This window comes from Saccopteryx leptura, chromosome 1, assembly GCF_036850995.1.
Source record: "Saccopteryx leptura isolate mSacLep1 chromosome 1, mSacLep1_pri_phased_curated, whole genome shotgun sequence".
NCBI lineage: Eukaryota > Metazoa > Chordata > Mammalia > Chiroptera > Emballonuridae > Saccopteryx > Saccopteryx leptura.
In genome coordinates, this window is record NC_089503.1 from 341,417,523 (window position 1) to 341,442,794 (window position 25,272).

The following is a 25,272-nucleotide window of genomic DNA, read 5'->3' on the forward strand; positions in this document are numbered from 1 at the left end:
ATTTCTTGAACCATTCAGGCATGTTCTCACATCAGGACCTTTGCACCTGCTGTTTGCTCTACATGAAACATTCCATCCAAAGATGACTGTATGACTGGCTTCCTTGTACATTTTGTCCTCTTTAAATATTATTTCCTTGGAGAGGCCTTTTCTGATCTATCTATCTGACACAGACGCCACTATTACTTTCTATCCCCTTTATTTTTTATCACAGTACTTATCCTTGCCTGATATTTTTTTTTGTCTGTGTCCTCCATTTGAAAGATCTTTGAGGGAGACGATATCTGTTTTGTTCACCAATGTATCTCCAGCTGATAGAACAGGGCCTGGCATATGATAAGCATTCAGAAAACATTTGTCAATGAATTAATTAATTGAATTAACAGAATATGCCAAATGTTTTGATATAGATAGCCAAGAGATGGATCTAATTATAATTGTATGTGTATATATCTCTATTAGTGTATACTATATTATGTATGTATAGTAAAACATATATCTATATATGGCCATATATATTTTGGATAGATAGGAAAGATGGAAGGAAAGGATGAGAAGGGAAGGGAAGGAAGAGGATGGAAGGGAAAGGGAAGGGAAGGGAAGAGAAAGGAAAAGGAAAAAAAAGAGGGAAAAGGAAAGGAAAAGAAAGAGAAAGAAATAATGCAACCAAAGTATCTAGCACAGAGCCTGACACTGTAAGGGGTGGATATAGTGTATCAGGCTCTGTGCTAGTACTTTGATATCCTTCCTTTATAATGTATCAGGCTCTGTGCTAGATACTTTACTTACCTTGTCCACTTTAATAAAATAGCTGTCATATAGGTGCTATTATTATCCTCATCACAGTAATGCAGAAAGGGAAGTTAAGAGTGGCAACTTTGCTCAAGGTCAGACAGTTATTAAATAACAGATTGTAATTGTACTAAGTCTGGTCTGGTTCCAAAGCCTTAACTGAATGACTTGACTATGCTGTATCTATACGGCACCTTCTAACTTTGCATCTGCCATAATTCTATAGGGAGGGAACAAATATCAAAATGGGATTTTAGGGGATATATATTTCTACAAAGGACTAAAAAGAAATTATAAAATATACATATTTTTCTTTGAGATGAAAGAAGTTACCTAAATAGTTTAGCAGCTAGATTACATTGAAGTATGCATGTAGTAATATAAAAATGAAAATATAATTTTTATTCAGCTATAATAATGAGGGTTAAGTGAAAAAATATTAAAGCTCACATTTTATACTTTTCTATTTAAAGAAGAATTTGTTTGAAGAAATATACTGTTGTTATTGAGCTGTGCACATGCTGTTTATCATATTGGGTACATTTACAAACTGCTTTCTTTTATCTCTGTAAACTCATAAGGATGTGGTGATTCTTTTATTTCCTGCTCCATTCATCCTTATGATCTACAGGTAGCAGTGAAGGTCATCACTTCTTACTCTTGCCATCCCACCTTTGCTCTCATTTATGTAGTTCTCAGCACCTCCCCTCTAGGCATCTCTCCCACCTGAACCCTCACTGAGTCTTTTCACTTTACCTGCCCAGCCCTGCCTAGACTTGCCACAGTTCTCCCCGAGAGTCTCGCGTAGCAGTGGGAAAAGAAGCAGGTGATTACAAATTTGAGAGCTATTGGGGTTTGTCGCTATTTTATTTTAGTGCACAATTATTTACAACTAAAAGTTAAAGTTGTCTTCCCACTTATATCTATTTATTATATTCTCTTATTTTAATGATGATATCTTTCCTCAGTTGGATTTTCTAACATGTTTTCAATTGCTTAAAACTACCAAGAAAGAGAGGCTTACACTTTGTGGAAAGGTAGAGTAATGGGGTTTGAATTTATCCTTTTTCTTGAAGCAACTGAGAAACTGGACAATGTTTATCAAATTACTTTTAAACACAAGGTGAGACAAAAGTAGGTTTACAGTTGTTTGTATAGAAAATAATACAATAATTAATATATTTATATAATAATACAAGAATAAACTCTGTTTCTTGTACTCACAACTGTAAACCTACTTTGCCCCACCCTGTATATTGGACATCAGGCAGTCAAGGCCACGATCCCTGAGAGAGTTTTAGGACTGTTCCAGCTTGCTGTCAGAAGAGAGTTTCCAGGCTGTAGCATAGGGTGGAGGACCCCACCTGGATCCTAGGGATCCCCTGAATTGTGGAGATAGAGCTGACACTTTGAAACTGATAAAATTGAAAGACCTTTATCTAGATCAATCAGAAAAAAAAGAAAGATATAAATTATCAATATCAAGTAATTTTGAGAGAAGTGACATCACTACTGTCTGCAGAAGGGCAATAAGAGAATATTGCTAACAACTAGATGCCAATAAATTCAACAACTTGTATGAAAAGGACAAATTTGTTAAAAGGCACAAACTACCAAGGCTCATTCAAAAATAATTACCTGAGTAGCTCTGTATCTTTTTAAAAGTTGACTTTAGCCTGACCAGGCGGTGGCTCAGTGGATAGAGTATCAGACTGGGGTGCGGAAGACCCAGGTTCGAGACCCCGAGGTCGCCAGCTTGAGCGCAAAAGCTCACCAGCTTGAGCCCAAGCTCACTGGCTCAAGCAAGGGGTTACTCAGTCTGCTGAAGGCCTGCAGTCAAGGCACATATGAGAAGGCAATCAATGAACAATTAAGGTGTTGCAATGTGCAACGAAAAACTAATGATTGATGCTTCTCATCTCTCTGTACCTGTCTGTCTGTCCCTGTCTATCCCTCTCTCTCTCTGTCTCTGTAAAAAAAAAAAAAAAAAAAAAAAAGTTGAATTTATTGTTTAAAAATATAGTCTAATATAGAAAACCCTAGGTGCAGATAACTTCACTGGTGAGGTATACCAAACATATAAAAGGAGGTAATACCAATTCTTTACAGACTCTTCCAGAAAATTGAAGATGAGAAAATACTTCTCAACTTATTCTATGAAGCTAGCATTACTCTGATACCCACACCAGAAAAAGAATAGATTAATATCCCTCATGAACATAGATGTAAAAATTCTTACAAAATTTTAGTACATCAAATCCAACAACAGATAAAATATCATGACCAAAGGGGTTTAACCCAAGAATGCAAGTTTGGTTTAAGATTTAAAAATTAACCAATGTATTATAGTTCACCATAATAACAGACTAAAACAAACAAAAAAAAACTATCACATCAATAAAAACAGAAAATATATTTGAAAAAATTCAATGTCCATTCCGGTAAAAACTCTCAGCAAACTAGGAATAGAAGGGCACTTGTTTAACCTGAAATAAAACAGTAGAACATCTATGAAAAATTTATAGTTAATATCATCACACTGACTAGTAAAAGACTGAATACTTTACCCTGAAGATCAGAAAGAGACAAGGATATCCTCTCTCACCACTTCTATTCAAAATACACTGGAGATTCTAGCTAGTACCATAAACAAACAAAAAAAGTATCGAGATTGCAAATAAAACTGACTTTATCACAAATAACGTGATCATCTATGAAGAAAATATGATGGAATCTACCAAAAAGAACTGCTGAGTTTAGCAAAGTTGCAGGACACAAAATCAATATAATTTGTATTTCTCAATATTGGCAGAGAACAATTAGAAATTGAAATGGAAATAAAGTACCATTCATGATATCAAAAATATGAAATACTTTGAGAATGTATCTGATAAAATATGCATAAGACTGAAATGTTAAAAATAGTTTTATTGAGATATAATCGACAGACAAAATACTGCACATATATAAATTATACTATTTGGTAAATTTTGACAAACATACGCACCCATAAAACTATCAACAAATTCTACTAAAAACTGGTAAAACATTGCTGAGAGGCATTAAAGCTGATCTAAATAAATGGAGAGACATACCGTGTACATTGTTAGGAAGACTCAATATTATTAAATGCCAGTTCACCCCAGATTGAGCTATAGATTCAACATAATTCCAATCAAAATTTTTTTTATTAAAATTGATGATTTCAGTTTAAAACTCATAAGGAAATACAAAGGATCTAAAAGAACCAAGCTAACTTTGAAAAGAAACAAAGTTGGAGGGCTAACACTACTTGATTTCAAGAATTATGAATTTACATTAATTAAGATAGCATGATACTAGGATAAAGATAGACAAATAGATCAATCCAAAAGGATAGAGTCCTGAAATACACCCAAGATATGTGGACAGTTAATTTTTTACAAAAGTTTAAAGGCAATTCAGTGGGGAAAAATAGTTATTCAACAGATGACGCTGGAACAACGTGATATCCAAATAAAAAAAAGAGGACCATATATTCATATCTTATATCATGTATAAAAACTAACAATATATTTTAGACCTAACTTTACAGCCATTAAATTATAAAACTTCTATAGGAAACATAGGACAAAATCTTTGTGACCTTGACTTAAGGAGAAATTTCTTAGTGATACCAAAAGCAGAATCCATAAAAGAAAAACTTTATAAGTTGGATTTTATTATTAGAAATCTCTGTTCTTTGAAAGACATTGAGAGAATAAGAAAGGAACCACTGCCTTGGAGAAAATATTTTTATCATATATCCGATAGAGCACTTAATGCACTATAACTAAATAATAAGAAACAAACAGTTCAATAAAAAGGGCAAAGAATGTATACCAATGACAAATAAACTAATGAAAAGCACATGAGAAAACATGTCTAACTTCATTAGGGAAATGCAAAGAAAAACCACGAGGAGACACCATGTGGCATCTGTTTGAATGGCATAAACAAACAACAACTTGATGCTCATGCAAATTGCAATTGTAACATGGTAAAACCATTTTAAAAGTAGTTTGACAGTTTCTTAAATATTTATTTTCAAGTAACTTAAATATTCAGCTCCTAAGCAGTTACCCAAGGTAAAATGAAAACATATGTCCATACAAATACTTGTACACATATGCTCATAGCATCTTTACATGTAATAATCAAAAACTGGAGTCTCCCCAAATGTCCATCAAAAAGTGAATGAATAAAAGTTTTGTTATTTCCATTAATTAATAAAGCTCATCAATAAAAAGGAATAAACTCTTGATCTATGGAATGAGTCTTAAAATAATTATGCTGAGTGAAAGAAGTCAGACTTGTCCCCTATTCCGCCCAAATATGATTCTCTTTACAGAAAATTTAGAAAATACCAACTAATGTGTAATAGTTGACAGCAAATTGATGATGGCTAAGGGACAGCAGGGAAGGAGAATGGGGAGAGGTAAGAAGAAGGAATTATAAGAAGGCTTGAAGAAGACTTTGGATGCGTTCATTATCTAGATGGTTATTACTAATAATTTTATGAGTACATGTTTGTCAAAATTTACCAAATAGTATATTTAAATATGTGCAGTTTCTTTGTATGTCAAAAAATTGTACTTCAATAAAGCTATTTTTAAAACTACCAGAAAGATACAATATCTGTTTCCCCAAGTTCAACTTAGGCTTTGAATTCTTAGAATTTCTTTTTTTTTAATTAACTTTATCGAGGTGACATTGATTAATAGCATTACATAGGTTTCAGGTGCACCGTTCCATAATGCATCACCTGTACACTGCCCTGGGTGTTCGCCACCCCAAGTCAAGTTCCCTTCCATCACCATTCATCCCTCTTACCCTCTTCTACCTCTCCCAACACCCTTTCTTCCTCTAATCACCACACTGTGTCTCTGCGCTTTTCAAACATGACAGAGATATTTAGTATTTAGATTCTCACAATTTTTGAGAATATTTTTCCACATGTCTATGTCTATGCTTTGTTTTGTTTAATTATTTGAAATTCTTTAAATGGAAACCTTTCATTTGGTGAGGAGGTAAAGCAGTAGAAACTCATAACCTACTGATGAGAATATAAATTGGTGCAATCACTATGTAAAAACATTCTGTAAAGTTCAATGTGTGCATACCCTACAACCTAGCAATTCTCTTTTCAGGCATATACCAAGAATAGCAGCCCTCAAACAGTTCAGCCTTAACGATTTTTTTTGTTTATTGAGGAATTCAAAGAGCTTTTGTTTATGTGAGTTGTCTTTAGATAATTACTGTATTAAAAATCAAAACTGAGAAAGTTTTAAAAATATTTTTTATTTTAAAATAACAATAATAAAATAAGCGACATGTTAATACTAATAATACTTTAAGGGAAAATAATTATTTCCCCAAAACAAAAACTATAGTGAGAAGAGTGCTGTGGATTTATATCTTTACACATCTCTTTAATATTCTGTTCAATAGAAAGAAGATGATTGCTCTTATCTGTTTTTTGTGTCCAGTCTGTTGAGGGTACATTATTTTAGTTGAAATATATGAGGAAAAACATGGCCTCATACAAATATGCAATTAGAAAAGGGAGAATCATATTAATAGCCTTGTCAGTAAATTCTGAATATTTTTCTTTGATACTATGTTACACCATAACTCTCTTAAGTGGTAGTTTCGTAAATTTAAATGGCAGTATTGAATCTAAAACCATGTCAGTGAACTTTGATGCTGTTATATTAAAAATCCATTGGTCTATCTGTACTTAGAATGAGTTGAATGCATTATTTTATATCATTCTATACTTGGCATTGGGAAAATACTGGTTCACAGAGTTATTCACATTTTCCAAAATGGTCACACGTTTTGTTATGTAATATCAAAAACTGATGCTCACTAAGGTCAGCAATGATCTTATCAGAAAAGTTTTGAAGAACTGGGGCACTGTTAAGCTTACTGTGGCAGATATAAGTTTTCTAAAATTCTCAGTTTTACTTGAAAAATTAAATTTTATCATTGGCAACCAGTAGTGTCATTCTTTTTTTTTTTTTTTTTGGAACTTACAGGCTCACTTTATTTTTAAGAAAATAACTGCTGAATAAATATCAAGTCTTAATCACTATTGATTTGTAAGTCTATTGTTCTTTCAAGTAAAAACGTGATCTATGAAAAGACTGGTTAGTTCAGCTCACAATTCAGCTTTTCCTTGAGACAGCCATTGATCTTTGTTATGAATCAGAAGTGCTTTATGCATTCTTTGCATTTAGTGACAGAACAGGCTGGGCAGATATTTTCTATAAAGGGTCAGAGGGTAAATACTTCAGGCTTTGGCAGCATTTCCCTAGTTGTACATCCTATTCTTGGGGATTATTGCTAAAACTTTCTGTAGTATTTGATACTGGTGATTCCTAATTGCTTCTTGAAATTTCTGAAGCTCTTCCTTTTTCTTTTCTTTTTTGGTCAAATACTTTAATTTTATTTTTCAATTATAGCTTACATTCAATATTATTTTGTATAAGTTTCAGGTGTACAACATAGTGATTAGACAATTATATACTTTACAAACTGGTTCCCATCCCCATATTCCAAATACCCACCTGGCACTGTACATAGTTATTACAGTTAATATTATTAACTGTGTTCTCTATGCTCTATTCTCTGGAAGTATTTATTTTGTGACTACCAATTTGTAGTTCATCTTTTTCACCCACCCCACTGTAAATTCTGAATAGAACTTACATCCTACCCACAATGACAACCATCAGTTTGTTTCTATTTTGTTTATTTTGTTCTCTAGAGTCCACATGTATATACCACAGATATGTGAAATCATATGGTGTTTGTCTTTCTCTGACTTATTTCATTCAGCTTTGTACCCTCCTTCCAGGTCCATCTATGCTGTTTCAAATGCTGAGATTTCATTCTTTTTTATGGACAACTAATATTTCATTGCATATACATATACATATATATGTAAATATATATATGTATATATATATATGTATATATCTGCTTTTTTATCTACTCATCTACTGATTGACACTTAGGTTGCTTCCATGTCTTGGCTATTATAAATAATGCAGTGAAGATAGGGATGCATATGTTCTATCAAATTAGTATTTGGGTTTCTTTGGATATATACCCAGAAGTGGAATTGCTGGGCCATAAGGCAGTTCCATTTTTAATTTTTTGAGGAATCTCCATACTGTTTTCCACAGTGGCTGCGCCAGTCTGCATTCCCACCAGCAGTGCAGGAGGGTTCCCTTTTCTCCACATCCTTGCCACCACTTGTTGTTTGTTAGTTTATTGATGATAGCCTTTCTGACAGGTGTGAGATGGTCCTTCACTGTGGGTGTTTTATTCGTTTGTTTTTAGATTTTATTTATTCATTTATTTTGAGAGAGAGAGAGGGAGAGAGAGAAAGGGGGAAGAGCAGGAAGCATCAGCTCCTATATGTGCCTTGACCAGGCCAGCCCAGAGTTTTGAACTGGCAACCTCAGCATTTCAGATCTATGCTTTATTCACTACTCCACCATTCACTGTGGTTTTAATATGCATGTTTTTGAGCATCCTTTTATATACCTGTTGGCTACCTGTATGTCTTCTTTTAAGAAGTGTCTTTTCAAGTCCTCTGCCCATTTTTTAATTGAATTGTTTTTTGGTGTTGTATGAGTTTTTAATAAATTTTGAATATTAACCCCTTATCAAATATTTCATTGGTGAATATCTTCTTCCATTTAGTAGGTAGCCTTTTGTTTTGTTGATAGTTTTTTAGGCTGTGCAAAAACTTTTTAGTTTGAAGTCTTTTTTCTTTCTTTCTTTCTTTCTTTTTCTTTCTTTCTTTCTTTCTTTCTTTCTTTCTTTCTTTCTTTCTTTCTTTTTCTTTCTTTCTCTCTCTCTCCTTCCTTCCTTCCTTCCTTCCTTCCTTCCTTCCTTCCTTCCTTCCTTCCTTCCTTCCTTCCTTCCTTCCTTCTCTCTTTCCTTCCCTCCCTCCCTCCCTTCCTTCTTTCTTTTTTTCTGTGACAGAGACAGAGAGAGTTAGAGAGAGGAACAGATAGGGACAGACAGGAAGGGAGAGAGATGAGAATCATCAATTCTTCGTTGCAGCCCTTAGTTGTTCATTGATTGTTTTCTCATATGTGCCTTGACCGGGGGCTACAGCAAAGTAGATGACCCCTTGCTCAAGACAGTGACCTTGGGATCAAGTTAGTGACCTTGGGCTTTAAGCCAGCAACCTTTGGGCTCAAGCCAGTGACCCTGGGGTCACGTCTATGATCCCATGCTCAAGCCAGCAACCCTATGCTCAAGCTGGTGAGCCCACACTCCATCCGGATGAACCTGAACTCAAGCCAGTGACCTTGGGTTTTGAACCTGGGTCCTCTGTGTCCCAGTACAATGCTTTATCCACTGCACCACTGCCTGGTCAAGATGATGTTGTCCCATCTCTTAATTGGCTTCCATAATTTCACCTTTCTGGGCTTCTCTTTACCGTTCTGACTATTCTTTCACTTTCTTTTTTTCCATTGATCTCTTAAACATTGTCTTTCTTAGCTTAGATTCTTATTTCTTTTCTATTATGTATAACCTAATTTTTATTTTTCTTTGTATGATCTTTGGATTACTGCTTCTACTTTCATGATGTCAGCTCTCATTTTACTGAAAATTTGTATCTGGAAAAATGTTTCTTCTGAACTTTAGAACATATCTCTAGTCTACTATCAGACATCTCAAATTAGATTTTCAACAGCTATTTCAAATATATCAAAAATAGTTTATATCTTGTTTGAAAACAGCTCTCTTTCTATTTCAGTAAAAAACATTTACTGGATCACAAACCAAAAACCTTGACTTTTAGAATTCCTTTTCCCTTCACCTCTTACTATCCATTTACTTACCTACAAAACCTGTCATTTTTACCTCATAAATATCTTTCTGTTCCATTCATTATCTCCCCCTATCTCCATTGCCTTTTGTTTAGTTTAAGTTCACCTCTTCTCTGACTCTCAACTGAGTTTTCTAACTTGCCGTTTTTATGTCTTCTGGTAGTTCCAGGCAAAGATAATTATCCCTTATCTTGTGCCTTTGCTTGCCTTGAATAATGTGTTTGACTATAAAAGTGAAATCTTCTTGGATTTTTCTAGGGGTCCCCTTAGTCCAGTTCTAGTATATGTGCTGCCAAAATGAGCAAAAGGGCCCCCTTCATAGATAGGGTGAAGTCCAAACTCTTTAATGCCGTGTGTGAGATCCCTCACTGGCCATTCCCTAGCTCTTTAGTTAAGTTTCTCCCCACCCACTGTCCACTTGCAGTCATCAGACCGTCACAGTTGTCCAAGGACACACTACCTCTTATGGCTCCGCACTTTGCATATTTGCTATAAATATACTTCCCACTCCTATCGCATGTCATAGCTGACTTTAGGGTCCTTCCCTGGAATCTTTCCTAATATCTCACTGTAGTCTCATAAAGTAGTATATGTTTAACATTATTTACAAACATTTATTTTGAGCACCTGCTTTGTTCAGACCACTTGCAATTCTTATAATAGCTCTGAAAAGTAGTAATTATTACCCACTTAAAAGATGAGGGCCTGAGTCAAAGATTTGCCAGGAGTCACACATCTAGGCAGGGATTGAGCTAAGCCCTGGACCGGGCTCTTTCTGCTCTATTATGTTGCCTCTCTTTATTCATCTCTTATAGGGATTTCTTTATTATCTGAACATATATTTGTATCCTCTGACCAGCAATGCATCTCTGTATTCTCAGAGCCCAGTTCAGTAAATACACAAATGGAAGAATTTCTGACTGGCACAGAATTTCAAGTATAAATTAGTCCCATGATATTGTCTCAGAAAACAATGTTATAGCATAGTGATTTTTCTTTTTCAAACAACTGTTTATATTTTGGGCTAAAGCATAGTTTTTGTACATTTTTTCAACAAACATTTATTGTACACTGTGCTCTGGAAAGTGTGCACAGGAAGCAGATGTTGGTATGACTGTTTCCATCTTCAGAGAGCTGTGCTATGGTAGGAACTTAAGACAGATCCACATCTAATCTGAACCCCCAGCAAGAACAAAATGCCTCAGGTTTTAAAACAGAGGGAGGTTACATGGGGCTGCATTTAAAGGGATCAGGAAAGATTTCTTGAAGGATGAATAGAAATAATAAAAATAAAGGAAAATATTGAGGAAGGAGTGGTAAGGGATAGGGATGATTGGAATTTAAAATAAATATGGAGTAAGAATTAAGTCTTGTTTGGTCCACTTGTGATTCAGAACAATTACTGATATTCTTTAGTCTAGAATTTAAGAGTAATTTCACTGATGTGAAATAGAGGAATGCACAGAACAAATATATAGCTTAATGACTACTGAGTGTGGATTTTGAGTAAAGAAAAGCATGAATTCATCTCTGCATTTGCTGCATGGCATTTCCTAGAAGCTGGGTATCATACCTGGTTCTCCATGGTGGGTGTGGCCAGCAAAAGAGTTGTTTCCTCTTAAATTCGCTCTGCCCCAGCGTGGCTTAGATTCTTTTTGTTAGCACGTGATCTCTTGTTGCCTCTGCTAAGTTTTTGACAACACGCACTACATCTTCTGAATGCTGGGCAGCCTCTCTTGGCCACAATATAATTTTTTTTTTTCTGAGGTAGACCTGGAATCATACTGATAGTGAATATATTATAAAATTTTACTCTTTTAGAAATTCAAGTCAAATTATAGTAATTTAATGCATGCATGTTGTTCTAGAAAGCTTCGACAGGTGTAGTGAAATTCTTAACTTTCACTATTCATTCTCATTCTGACACTTATATGACAAATGTATTTATTAGCATCCATCAAAATTAAAATCCAAGTGAGGTATGCTTTTAGCCATAGTGTTTAAAAAAATACATTTATGTTATTGATCTCAAGTGGTGTACAGAGTAAGTGTACAAGTGTTTAAAACAATTATTCTTGGAGGGATGACAAAGAGATTAGGCTTAGCTTTCCTGGAGTTTGTCATTTAAAAAAATGACATTGGTGCCTGACCTGCGGTGGCACAGTGGATAAAGCATCGACCTGGAATGCTGTGGTCGCTGGTTCAAAACCCTGGGTTTGCCTGGTCAAGGCACATATGGGAGTTGATGCTTCCTGCTCCTCCCTCCCTCCTCTCTCTCTCTCTCTCTCTCTGACTCCTCTAAAATGAATAAATAAAAAAATAAAAATAATTTTTAAAAATGAAATAGATAAAAATCAGAAGAGGGTATACAAGGGAATTCCAAAGAAAAAAATAAGCTCAAGAAAAAACAAATACACTAGGTAACAAATATATTTATGTACCCATAAATATATGTGTAAAAATAATAGTTTACTTTTTAAAATTTGTATTAACTATTGTCAAAGCTATTTTGGGCCCATATTGTAGTAAAGAGGTTTAAAATTTAAAGTGAAATTTTGTATGTAATGATTAATATCATTGATTGATATGTTCTACTTTCATAGATTTGATCCAGGCTACCAATGAGACCAATGTTAATATTCCTCAGATGGCCGACACGCTCTTTGAGCGGGCAACAAACAGTAGCTGGGTGGTTGTATTTAAAGCATTAGTCACTACACATCATCTCATGGTGCATGGAAATGAGGTAAACTAAGTAAACTTTTCTATTTTTGGTGGGGAGAAAGGCTTTAATGGAAGAGTATGATGATGACCTAAGGCCCTTTGAGTTTTCACTAATTAGAAGAAGAAAAAGGAAATCTATGGTTCAAGTTCATCTAGAATACATTTTAATCTTTTTAGCTATTTTTCAAAAGAAAATAAATGATGCTAGACATTTTATTAGAGATATTTAAGTATGAAATGTCACTGGTACCTAAATGTATATATCATGTAAATCTATTAATGGGCAAAAATGTTAGGAAAAAGAAACAATAAAATTATTTTTTCTACTATAAGAAATATTTCTTTATGCCTTTAAGGGAAAATTGCTTTCATAAAGATGTTTAATTTCAGAAAATATTAATAAAATAAAAATTACCCACTTTGTATAGGATGCCTACTGAGTCCCATTAAATTGCATGTTTTTATTTGTACAGAAATGAAAGATCATACAGTTTAATCTAACTCAGTGAGTATTATTCAGTGTTTTTTTTTTCACCCTCAGGGAAAATCTGGAGACTAGAAAGATTTAGAGAAAGAGTAAGAATTTGTAAAAATTAAAATAGTATCAGAAATTATTTAAAAGTATGATTTGAGAATACTGTTATTTAATTCTGTTTTTTGTTTTTCAGAGATTTATTCAATATTTGGCCTCTAGAAATACACTATTCAATCTCAGCAATTTTTTGGACAAAAGTGGATCCCACGGTGAGAATACTTACATTTTCTTCTTCTTTGTTTATTTTCTTGCTAATATTCTGATGTGGATTATTTTTTTATTTTTGAAGTAAGGTTATTAATGCAAAATATTTGTAACTGATAGCTCCCCTGAGTAAGAAAAAAAGCAAAAGTATATAATTAGTTTATACTAGTTTTGAAGTATCTCATTTTTAGATAATTTAGCATATAAATTCTACTTTCATTTTATTTTTGTCTTTTTAATGTTAACCTTAAAAAAGTAACAGTGAGTATGCTAGACCGACAGTTGTTTATAATGGTGCAAGAAGTAGAGAAATGAAAGATACTTTCCCAATAAAAAACAAACATAAGAGTCCTAAATAAAGGTTTTTTATAAATTAATCATCTGTTCATTAATATAAATGCATATAAATGCAATCATCATTCATTCATCATATTTACTGGTTGCTATTATGTATAAGGCAAACATATATATGTGTGTGAGAGTCTGTGTGTGTGTGTATATATATATGAAGTCTAAAACAGGCTGTCATTTGAAATAGTGAACAAAAATGCAAGGAACTACCAGAGCAGACATCCTCCACAGCATGGTAGCATAACTAAACTGAACAGTCTTGGAATGTCTCATGCCAAAAGTATTTTTGCCTGCAGTAGGATTTTAAATAAGGCCTGTCTTACACGCTTATTGACCTCATCCTAGAATTATTTATATTTGGGGAGTTAAAAGAAATTGGTATTAAGCAAAGCACAGTTGAAGGTGTTTTTTTAACTAGTTTTATTTTCTCTGCTCCTTCCCCAGGTTATGATATGTCTACCTTCATAAGGCGCTATAGTAGATATTTGAATGAAAAGGCTTTTTCTTACAGACAGATGGCATTTGATTTTGCCAGAGTGAAGAAAGGGTATGCTTTCTTTTTCTCCTATTTGAGCAAAATAAGTCTTTAAGGCGCACTTAATTTATTTTAATTAAACTTAAATGACAACTGATTTTGATCATGAAGGACCAGTGTACAATGACCTGAAAAAGAAACTTAATTGAAAATATCATAGAGGTTAGCCTTGAAGTTGTAATATGCATTACTTTATATTTCCCTACATAAAATCTGACATGATGCACAAAGTTGAAATGGTATAGCTTTTTATTTGTTAAAATCAATCCAAAATTCTTAAACACATATATATCTTTAAATAATTTTAAATGGAGAGAATTTAACCAAAGTTAATTTAAAAGAACAGTGGTTTTAGTTGACAATAATTATTTGAATGTGTTTTGATTGAGGTTAAACTGAACTGTGTACACGGTGGAGATCTGTTTTTGAGAGGTAATACCATCCTAGTATTATACACACATATACACATATACATTGTAATGGAACTAATTATTAATACTAACCATTGATTAAGAAAATGTCATTGAAATAGAAACACATTTTAATTCTTAATTAACATTTATTTCCTTCTGAGTAGATGTTTGAGTTTAATCAGAAATGTTCAGCCAAAAATTTGTGTCTGTTCCTAACTTAAAAGAATGACAAGGTATTGTAGAGTGTATAATTTTCTAGTCTTGGGAATCCACACAAAAAGCCATAACTCTATTTTTCTAATAGCTTATCTAACCTTAGCTTTGAACTTTTTTATCATGGTGGTGAACAATATAAACTTGTGTGTTCAAAATAAATTAGTTTTTTGTGTGTGGACATTTTATAAAATTAAGATTTTTATTGCATCTCCTACTTACCAGAGATGATTCTAGACCATACACCTTCCTGTGACTTCTTCCATGGCCCCAGGAAGTCACTGATAATGTTCCCAGCTGTCCTGTGACCTCTCCCCCACAGGTCCACAGCCTTCTTAGAAACTTCCGCACTCCTTTATGGGCACAGAAGGACACTTGGGGATGCTTTCCTACCACGAAAGTGGGAAAGATCTTGAAAATGACCATCGTCAGCTTGTTCACATGACCCGGGCATCTTCCTCACCTATTTCAGTACTGCCACTGCTTGACCATCAGTGGATGCAGGGCCTCCCTAAGAGGCCTGCGGGCAGGTACAGGGCTCACTTCCCCCTCTGAGGCCTCCTCTGGCACTAACCTCCAGTTGTGTCCTCTATGGCTAGTTAAGCACTTACCTGTTTTTGGCCAAACTATGCATATCAGCATGCATTTTTCTTAGCTGATGCTTCATAGTATAAGATCTGTATTCTCAGTATTACAGGTTTTAAAGATTTCCAAGACATATTTTCTCTCTTTCTCAGAAATAAGCAAACTGGCATTTAGGAAACATATTTATAATACTCTTATCTCTGTTAGAGATTTAAAACAATCCATTTAGAAACTCAGCTGACCTGTCCTATGCAGACCAGTTATTTTCTTCCTGAGGGAGGTGCAGAGAGAAAGCATTGCCTGGGTAGTTGAAGAAGGAGAATGGATAAAAGGAAGTAGTACGGAGAGGGGGGTCGACTACAACCTTTTCGTGTCTCAAAATTATTCCACATAATTAACAAAGAAATAAGGGGACAACAGCTTAAAACAATGCATATGTTCTTAAATTTTTCATGTACAGGAAGTTTTATCTTTTTCTTTTTTTAAAAAATTGTAGGGCTGATGGTGTAATGAGGACAATGGCTCCTGAAAAGCTATTAAAGAGTATGCCAATACTGCAGGGACAAATTGATGCACTGCTTGAATTTGATGTACGTATCTCACTAGCAAACATTTCTTACCCAAACAGTATTGTTTATTATTTGAAGGCGGGCTACAGATGAAGTTGGAGATGTCCCTAGGAAGAAGATTTAGAGCTCGCTCATTTAGGTCAGTTAGATGAACACTTAGTTGAAGCTGTTGGCATGGTAGAGATAAGTCCAGACTGTCTGAACTGTTTACCAGGTCTTTACTTAAGTCATGGGGAAATGTGAGCGATGTGTTCTTGGAACCCCAGGTTCAAAGCAAAATGATGGTCTCCTGTTGTCTTTGGCAGAATGTAGCTGCAAAATAGACATGACCGCACGATCGCTGGCTTGAGCCCCAAGGTCACTGCATTGAAACCCAAAGTCACTGGCTTGAGCATGGGGTCACTGGCTCATCTGGAGCCCCCTGGTCAAGGCATGTATGAGAAAGCAATCAGTGAACAACTAAAGTGCTGCAACTATGAGTTGATGCTTCTTATCTCTCTCCTTTCCTGTCTGTTTGTCCCTGTCTGTCCCTGTCTGTCCCCCCCTCTCTCTATCACTAAAAAAGAAAGAACGAGAGAAAGAAAGAAAGAGAGACTATAATGATTATAAAGAACAAAACACACACAAATGAGCACAAGTAAAACTGGAGAAATCTGACTAAGATCAGTGGATTGTATTAGTATCAACATCCTGGCTGTGATATTGTACTATAGTTGTATGATTTTACCATTGGGAGAAACTGGATAAATGGTACCCAGGAATCTCTCTTTATTTTTTACAACTGCATGTGGATTTACAGTTATTTCAAAATTAAAAGTTCAATTAAGTACACATTTGTTTCATTAAAATGAAATATTCTGATATGTAGTAAGAGTCTTAGTTCATATTGTTAGTTTTCCTTTCTTTTGGTGGTGGTTTAAGTTTTTTTAAAAAAATATTAATAACTTAAATTTCCTTTTACAATTATATAGTTTACTCTATATTTGAATCCTAGTCACAACACCCAACCTTCTGAAACTTTAGTAGAAGTAACAAACCATCTTATTTTTTGACAGATTTTATAGTAAGGGCTTAGATAGGTGTTTATGGATCTGCTTCTCAACTGTTTTTTCTTTTTGTGCATTTATTTTTGTTTGCTTTTCCTGCTCTTACTAATGGTAGTGTCTTAAAGGAAAAAAGTCATGAAGGGAAGAGAAACAGAGCTTGAGAAGTTGTGAACATGAGTTGGGGGATGAGGAGAAATTCTTCTTCTTTGTGTTAGTGATTAGAGTTTTTGGTGGATGGGTGAATGCTGTAAGTCTCAAGAATTATGATAGGGGTAATTGGTAAAGTATCTATTCACCACACTATGCTTCCTCACTGAGTCACTGCAGGCCCCTGGAGCCTGAACTCTTCCACAGAGAACATTACATAGGGAGAGTGGAAGAATGTAATATAATGTAGTAAAAGCAACAAAAGAGCAGATGTTAGTTTTTTTTTTTAATTATTTTTATTTATTTTATTTTATTTTTTTACAGAGACAGAGAGAGAGTCAGAGTGGGGGATAGACAGGGACAGACAGACAGGAACGGAGAGATGAGAAGCATCAATCATTAGTTTTTCATTGCGCATTGTGACACCTTAGTTGTTCATTGATTGCTTTCTCATATGTGCCTTGACCATGGGCCTTCAGCAGACCGAATAACCCCTTGCTCGAGCCAGCGACCTTGGGTCCAAGCTGGCGAGCTTTTTCCTCAAGCCAGATGAACCCACGCTCAAACTGGCAACCTCGGGGTCTCGAACCTGGGTCTTCCGCATCCCAGTCTGACGTTCTATCCACTGTGCCACCTCCTGGCCAGGCTCAAAAGTTAGTTTTGATTGATCTGTGGATTCCTGATCAAACAGAATGTATGTATATCTTATAATTCATAGGATTAACTTCTTTGACTTAAATTGAAGCAAGAAAAATCCCATCTGTCTTTCAATATTGGTAGAGCTACTAAAAGAATTACACAGTGTTTGTAAGATGGGAATGGATTTCTTAGTTATTATTTGAGGCATTTTAATGTGCTCTGAGAAAAACTGTTATTTGATGATGTGATTTAACATACTGACTTTTCATCTTCTAGGTGCATCCAAATGAGCTAACAAATGGTGTCATAAATGCTGCATTTATGCTTCTTTTCAAAGATCTTATCAAACTTTTTGCTTGCTACAATGATGGAGTTATTAACCTACTTGGTAGGTAGAACTACTTACTGAATGATGTCTTTGAATAAAGACTATCAGAATGCAAAGATTTGGATACCCCAGACTTAACATACGTAAAAATCTAAATATATGATTCATTCAGGTCACATTTCTCTGTGTATTCTCACAGCAGTCAAGATTAAGCACAGGAAACTCAAAATATTGTAGATGTTTTAAGCAGGAAGGGATTTCATACAGGGATTTTGGTGATTACAAAATTTTGGAATGACTGGAGGAGTAGGTTCTAAGTTTTGCTTCTTGGAATAAATCCCCTAACAGTTAATAACTGCTTCATTATTGCTAACAACCACCTCTGATGCTGCCTGTGGAGATGAGCAGGGACCAAGAAGCCTCTGCCACTTCATTGAGTTTGTAATAGTGGGAAGGGCCACTCTAGCTTCTAAGTACCTAGACCCATATATTGGTCCATATTTCAGAGTATATACTAGAACCCCTAACATCTTAAAGTATGTTCTTAGAGCAGGTCTGAAATGGATTCTTCTGCATGCCGTTCCGTCATTATGTAAGGCCCGCCACCTTTTGACTGAGGGGAGGCATGCTAAGACTGATGAATTCTGTGGAGTCTGTTGTCTCACTTCGTGTGCAGTAAAAATAGAGGCAGTGTTGTGTGAGATACCATGACGGTGAGTAATTCCACAGATGGTGGTGCTGGCAGAGCAATGTGGGCAGAGATAATAAATCCCATCCAGGCTAAGCTGTCTGTTACATCGTAGAGAGATGACTGCTCCCCTCCCCTGGACTTCATGCCTGTCCTGTTTCTTAGAGGGTGACTCCATACTCCATGGAGTCTGATGCCCAGTGGAAGCTCAAAACTGACCTCGAGTACAGGAAGACTGAAGACTGAATAGTGACACTTGGTTCATCCACCTGTTGAGTCCTCTTCCCCCTGATTATTGAGGGCCTTTCTGTGCTGTGTGCCTTTGGCCTACATTTGCTGGAGATGAAAATAGTCTCCTGCTCTTTATTCACTCTGTGAGGTCCATCCAATACCTTTACTCCAGACCTCTTGTCACTAAAACTTCCAGTTTTAGTTTTTCCAAGTCCCTGGTCAGACAGGCCAAGAGTTACTTACTGCGAATTTTTGTGTGTGTTTCCATATGTCTCATCGTATTTCCTTTGACATAAAGTGAAGAATCAGATAGACTACTTAAAGATTGGCCTAAAAGATTTCTTTTACTGTCAAAGTCACCCCTTTATGGGAACTTAATGATTCATTAAACCACTTCCAACTGGTGCCAGTGTGAGAAGCCATCTCTAAACTAAGCTTGAGTTCTGTTTTCCCTCAGTCAACTGGTCATCAGCAGGACTGGAGGGAGAAATGGCTGTACAGAAGAGGAGGTGCCCTGGGCATCTGAACCATATTCCTACAATCGACGTGGATATTCAGGATCTGATATACCACAGCCCTTTGATGGTGGAGCATTCTTTCACTTGTCCAACTTTATGGTTCAGTATATTAGATAACACTTGAGGTCTCATGATTACTTGATATTCTATGATCAGATTCTAAGTCTCTAGAAGCTAGCCATTAGCAATTTTTCCAAAGGATATTAGTTACTGTCTGAAGAAGACGTGGCTCTGCTCCACAGCCCTATTAGAGGCTTCTATTTTGTCTTCCTAGTGGAGTGTGCCAGAGGTGTTCTGCAGCGTTCTGCAGTGTGCCAGATATGCTGCAGACGCTTTGAGTGTCTTTTGATCCTGCGGGAGCAAAGGCCCGTGTGGCTGCAGTTTGGAGCAATTGCAGAGCCATCCCTTCATTCGCAGCCTACTGCATTTTTTTTTTCTTTTTTTCTGAAGCTGGAAACAGGGAGAGACAGTCAGACTCCCGCATGCACCCGACCGGGATCCACCCGGCACGCCCACCAGGGGCTATGCTCTGCCACGACCAGAGCCACTCTAGCGCCTGGGGCAGAGGCCAAGGAGCCATCCCCAGCACCCGGGCCATCTTTGCTCCAATGGAGCCTCGGCTCCGGGAGGGGAAGAGAGAGACAGAGAGGAAGGAGAGGGGGAGGGGTGGAGAAGCAGATGGGCGCTTCTCCTGTGTGTCCTGGCTGGGAATTGAACCCGGGACTTCTGCACACCAGGCCGACGCTCTACCACTGAGCCAACCGGCCAGGGCCGCCTACTGCATATTTGATTCTGTACCAGTTACTCTGTTTGGAGCAGTACACACGTGTTGTGTATGTTACCTCCAAAACCTTACCACTCATAAATGTGAGCTTTTGCTAAAGTTTCTTTCTAGCCATCTACCATTCTGCTGTTTCTGTGTGTTCTTCATTGCTAAACCTATTATCTCCATTATGATGAGTCCCAAATCTATTATGTCAGTCTAACCTTTATTCTGAGCTTTAGTTTCTTACTTGTAGACACTTAAATTTAGATATTATATTCTTACCTAAAACTTAGCAATATCTAAAACTGAACTCTTGAATTTACCCTTCCTAATCTCCTTGTTTCTGTTTATAATCTTTTAAATCTAATTGTCTTTGAGGTACTCATCTTACTCAAATTCACACCCAGTTGATTCTCACTCTCTCACCAGTGTACCCTTGTTTCATTCCCACGAATGCTTCAAGGACGTTGGCTATATTGCCTCTACTGTTCATGTAACAAGTAAACATGTTAAGCCATGTGATTCTCCTCTATTGTCTTGAAGAGCTACTTAAATGCTACTCTCTTTTTATGTTGAATTCACAGATAGATTTGTAGTCAGAATGCATTTTTTTCTTCATATTAAAGCACTAACCATTCAGTACATATGTTTATTTCATTTTCATTTGAAAAAGCCGAGTGGCTAAGATCAGGAACAGAACAAAAGGGGAGTTACATCTTTTCATATTGAAGACCTGACTCTTTGAAACTGGTAGAGGTATATTCTTGTTTGAGTGGCTTTCATTTGGCATTGACAGATTGTCCTTGTAAAAGTAACACTCTAGCATATAGACACACTTAGTATCTTAAGTGTTTTGAGACAGGTTTGTTTTTTGTTCCCTAGAGAATGCTAGGGGTTAACTTCATAAATATCATGTATTATGGGTTGGTTTTTATCAAGGACTTCATGACCAGTTCTCTACATCTAATGTTGGAATCAGTATTGGTGCCCCAAACCGTCACAGGCATTTTTATCCTATGTTGAAACTCAAATGTTCAAGTTATCAGATGCTTCCCTTACTGACTGATGGTCATTAGTAATAGTCCACGTGCAAAGTCTCGGTTTGTCTTTCAGGGATAAGATTCCTGTTCATGTGGCTCCTTCCTAGGACAGTTTTCCTGGGAGAGGTAATACTAACATGACGGGAATTTATCAATACTGTACAAAGATTCATGCTACAAATGTCAAATTTAATCATTTCAAATAACTGAAAACCAACGTGTGTTACCTTTAGTATAAAAAAAGGTAGAGGTTTATTTCTGTTAAAGTGTTGATTTCTCCAGAACTTGCCCTGGTTTCTTAGAGGCAAGGGAACCTCACAGTTTTGCATACATCAGTACATGGTATTTTTCTTTATTATTATCACTGATACAGAACCAGTTACAAGATTATGACCTAAAGCCATGATGCTTGCATCTCTTTTGTTGCTGAATCCAAAATTACCACAATAGATAAAACTTATAAAAGCATTCAAAGGAGACAGAGAACATTGGCTTAAAATTTTGATGCATTGGTTTTAAAAGGAAATCGAGATTATACAGTTTGATTTCTCTTTTTGTGTCACCGTGAAGATCTGATACAAAGAAATAAACTTAAATTATAACAAAGAGAGGTAATTTAGACATTTAAAAGAAAATGCTTATGTGAAGACTGCACCACAAGAAAAAAAAAGTAAAATATGGTTTACCAGAATAAGTCCCTTTTTTCAAAAGTTCAAACTAAAAAAGATTTGTTTCCTTATTGCACCATGATCCTATCTATAGCATTAAAAAAGAAGATAGTGTGGATAAGGAAAATAGCCTTAGCTTTGCCCATTTTAAGAAAAAGTCACTTCCTGCTCAAATCTTAACGAGTAGTAAACAGTATGTGTTTATTTGCTTCATCCTTTTGCTTCCCTTGAACACCCTGCAGGGGTGGTCCACGCTGAAAGTAAAATCACAAAAAGACTGTCAACAGAAAGTAATGAGTAGATACCCTTAATAATTCTCTGTATAATTATATATTATTAAATCTTTCTGGAGAAAATTAAAAATACTTTTAAGGTAGTAAAATTACATGCTGAATGAAAATCAAGAATTTTAAAGTATGAGAGAATATAAGTATAGCTTGTGTTTAACCATGTGCAGATAGAAAATCATGATGAGACTGAGCCATCATTTATGACCCAGAGTTGCCTGGGAGCTGCTGTAGATAATGGCTGACCATGTCTCCATCTGCAATGTCAGTAATTATTGATTGAATGAATTGATGAATGACTACCTGGCATAAACACTGATAAAATACTAGTTTTCCTCAAACAGGGTGGAGAAAATGCACTCTCATGCTACAGAGGTAATAGAGCTGCAATACCTTAATGACTGTGAAGTTTAACCTTGGGGGCACAGAAGAAAACAGGAAAATTCTCTGTTTTTCTGTATAAAAAGCTACAGGTTGAGAAAGAGGGTACGATTATAGACTAGAAAGTCATAAAGAGTTTGGAAAACCAAATCTCTTTCACAAAACTTCACTATTTTATAACTAAAAAATACATTATAATGTTAGAAATAATTTGCAACCAATAAAAGCAAGTATTAATTTATAAGGAGTGTAGATATGTTAGAATATTCTCTAATTTAGGGAACTTTACAGATTATTGTTTTATGGTGTATAAATTATTGGTTTATTGTGAGTTAGTAAGAAAAGAAGAATTCTGTTCAATGCCGTCATAACTTTTCTGATTGTTATCCCAAAGAATTTGAAGCTGTTTCCCAAACAGAAAACTGGGATATACGGACCATGAATTTAACCTGTTGTGATACTTCATGTGTTCTTCTACTTTAACTATATTTTCATTATTTACATTGTTTCATGTGAGACACCTTAGAACATAACACCTTTTTAAAACTACTCAGGTCTCCTGATTTAGGTGCATTAATACCACCTACAGATTTTAATGCCAAGTGTTTTGATTCAAATATTGATTTCAACTTTAAGTAATAGTATTAATATAAACAGCATAAAATTGAATATAATACTATTTTCAAAGTGCTTGTCTATCTCTTCTAGAAAAGTTTTTTGAAATGAAGAAAGGACAATGTAAAGATGCTTTAGAAATTTACAAACGATTTCTAACTAGAATGACGCGCGTATCTGAATTTCTCAAAGTTGCAGAGGTAAGCTTTGTTGGGAATATAATTTTAAAATATTAGCTCATGTATCTGGAGTAAATGATAAAATTTATCTTCTAGTCAGACACTCTGTCATGAGATCACAGAGTATTAGGGTTGGAAGTGACCTTAGAAGTCATCTCATCCTACTTTTCACTCAGAGCTGTACCCTGCACTCTTGTATCCCGATCAGATGATCATTCTGTCTTCAAATGAAGGTTTCATAGTTATGAGTTCATTTCCCGCTTTGCAAGGTGGTCCATTCCTCCATTTCACCTAATGGCTATTTTTTCATTACAAAAAAATGCTTCCTTTTTAGTGAACCCTAGAAAAAAAATCCTCAGAAAAGTCTATCCATTGTTCTTAGTGTGTAAATGATAAATCATAAAATCTGACCTTATCTCATCAGTGACTTAAACACAATGAAAAAATAAAGTATAACTAATTTTATAAAATTTATAAATTGATTCTCAAGAACTTTTGTAATACTTAGTCAAAATGACTTCGTAACTATACAGTTGATGTGCCTGAGGATTATCTGTAAGTTGGTGTTTTCTCTATTATTAATTCAAATTATTGATTCATACTGATACTGGAAATTATGACATTGTTATCCTAGGCCTTCAGTAAGATGGGTTTTTATCTTACATGTCAACTAACTGACTGCTAGGACTGAGTGGAGTGCTGTGAAGGGGGTTCTGAAGCCCAACAGCAAAGCACACAGTGCCGTGAACATGGAAGTTCATGTCATATTTTTGTACCTTTTGCTATTTGAGAATAGAGCACAAATTAAGCACTTTATATACACAATTTTGAAAGCACTGACTATAGTCCATGTGTTATATTTCAAATCTCATTTATTCACAGGAGTAATCAATTGTCAAGTTCAAATTATGAGTCCAAAGTAATATTGTAAAGTGCTGTCTCTTTAGCTTTGATTCTTACAGCTTATAATCAGAACAAAAATACTATTTTATATAACATAGAAACAAAAGGTAAAGATTAACATATAAATTACGTGTACATTAAAGCATGTTCATGTGTATTTGCTCATGGATTTATTGATGAAGGTGGTCTTTAAGAAAGGATAGAATTGCTTGAAACTTTGGCTGGTTTTATGTTTTGTATTTCATATGTTTTCCCATGGGTTAACCACAATTATCAATATAATGTAGTAAATTTGTCTCGTTTCTTTCTGTGAAAATACAATTTTGCCTGAGTACCCAGAACAGAGGATTAGTTCATTGTTTCACTAATTCCTGGTGCACATGCTTCCCAGTTTCCCCATTTGTTATTGTTTATATCAGATAAGTAAGTCGCTGGCCATGTGACTGTCTGGAGTATATACTTATCTAATCAGCTTAATACAGCTCAGCTGAAGGTCTACATGAGAAAAGGACTTATGAATTCCTTCTATTTGTACATATAAATTTTATTTTGTGTCTATTGATGTTAATACAGGCCTAATTCAGGCTGTTGTAAATAACAGTTACAGAAACCAGACATCACTTTGAGAGCCTGTCTTTAACTGAGTAATAAATATTTTACTTTTATTTGAACATTGTGATTAATGTTTTATAGAACAGATACTAATTTACAGAATTAGTTTTAATAGACTGAACAGTAAACCATAGTGGATAACCATACCATTTGTGTTTTCTTTCATATTTAAATTACACTGTTCATAATTTCAACACTAATTGTTTGAATATCAGTGTTCAGTGGTATGCATATGACTGGTTAGTACAGAAATATTTTTACAAATGTACAAAGCTTTCTCTTTCAATTAGTGCTCATGTAGTGTATGTATCTGTGGACTCACACCCAGTAGCTATCCTGTGGTTAGTACCATTTGCCTAAAGAGTGTGCAGAGGACTTCTAGAATGTCATTTAAGAAAAAATGTTATACTGGCTATTAGGCAAATGT

The 25,272-nt window shown here is 35.3% G+C and overlaps 1 protein-coding gene across 2 annotated transcripts in view; it reads left to right on the forward strand.

Moving 5' to 3' along the window:
- Nucleotides 1–25,272, forward strand: part of SNAP91 (synaptosome associated protein 91) — a 169,979-nt gene that overhangs the window by 32,954 nt on the left and 111,753 nt on the right. For both annotated transcript variants that reach the window (XM_066358936.1, XM_066358938.1), the window contains exons 3-8: nt 12,272–12,414; nt 13,061–13,136; nt 13,927–14,029; nt 15,725–15,818; nt 17,906–18,017; nt 23,245–23,351. In XM_066358936.1, the coding sequence (XP_066215033.1) occupies nt 12,272–12,414; nt 13,061–13,136; nt 13,927–14,029; nt 15,725–15,818; nt 17,906–18,017; nt 23,245–23,351 (635 nt within the window). The remainder of the gene's footprint in view (nt 1–12,271; nt 12,415–13,060; nt 13,137–13,926; nt 14,030–15,724; nt 15,819–17,905; nt 18,018–23,244; nt 23,352–25,272) is intronic.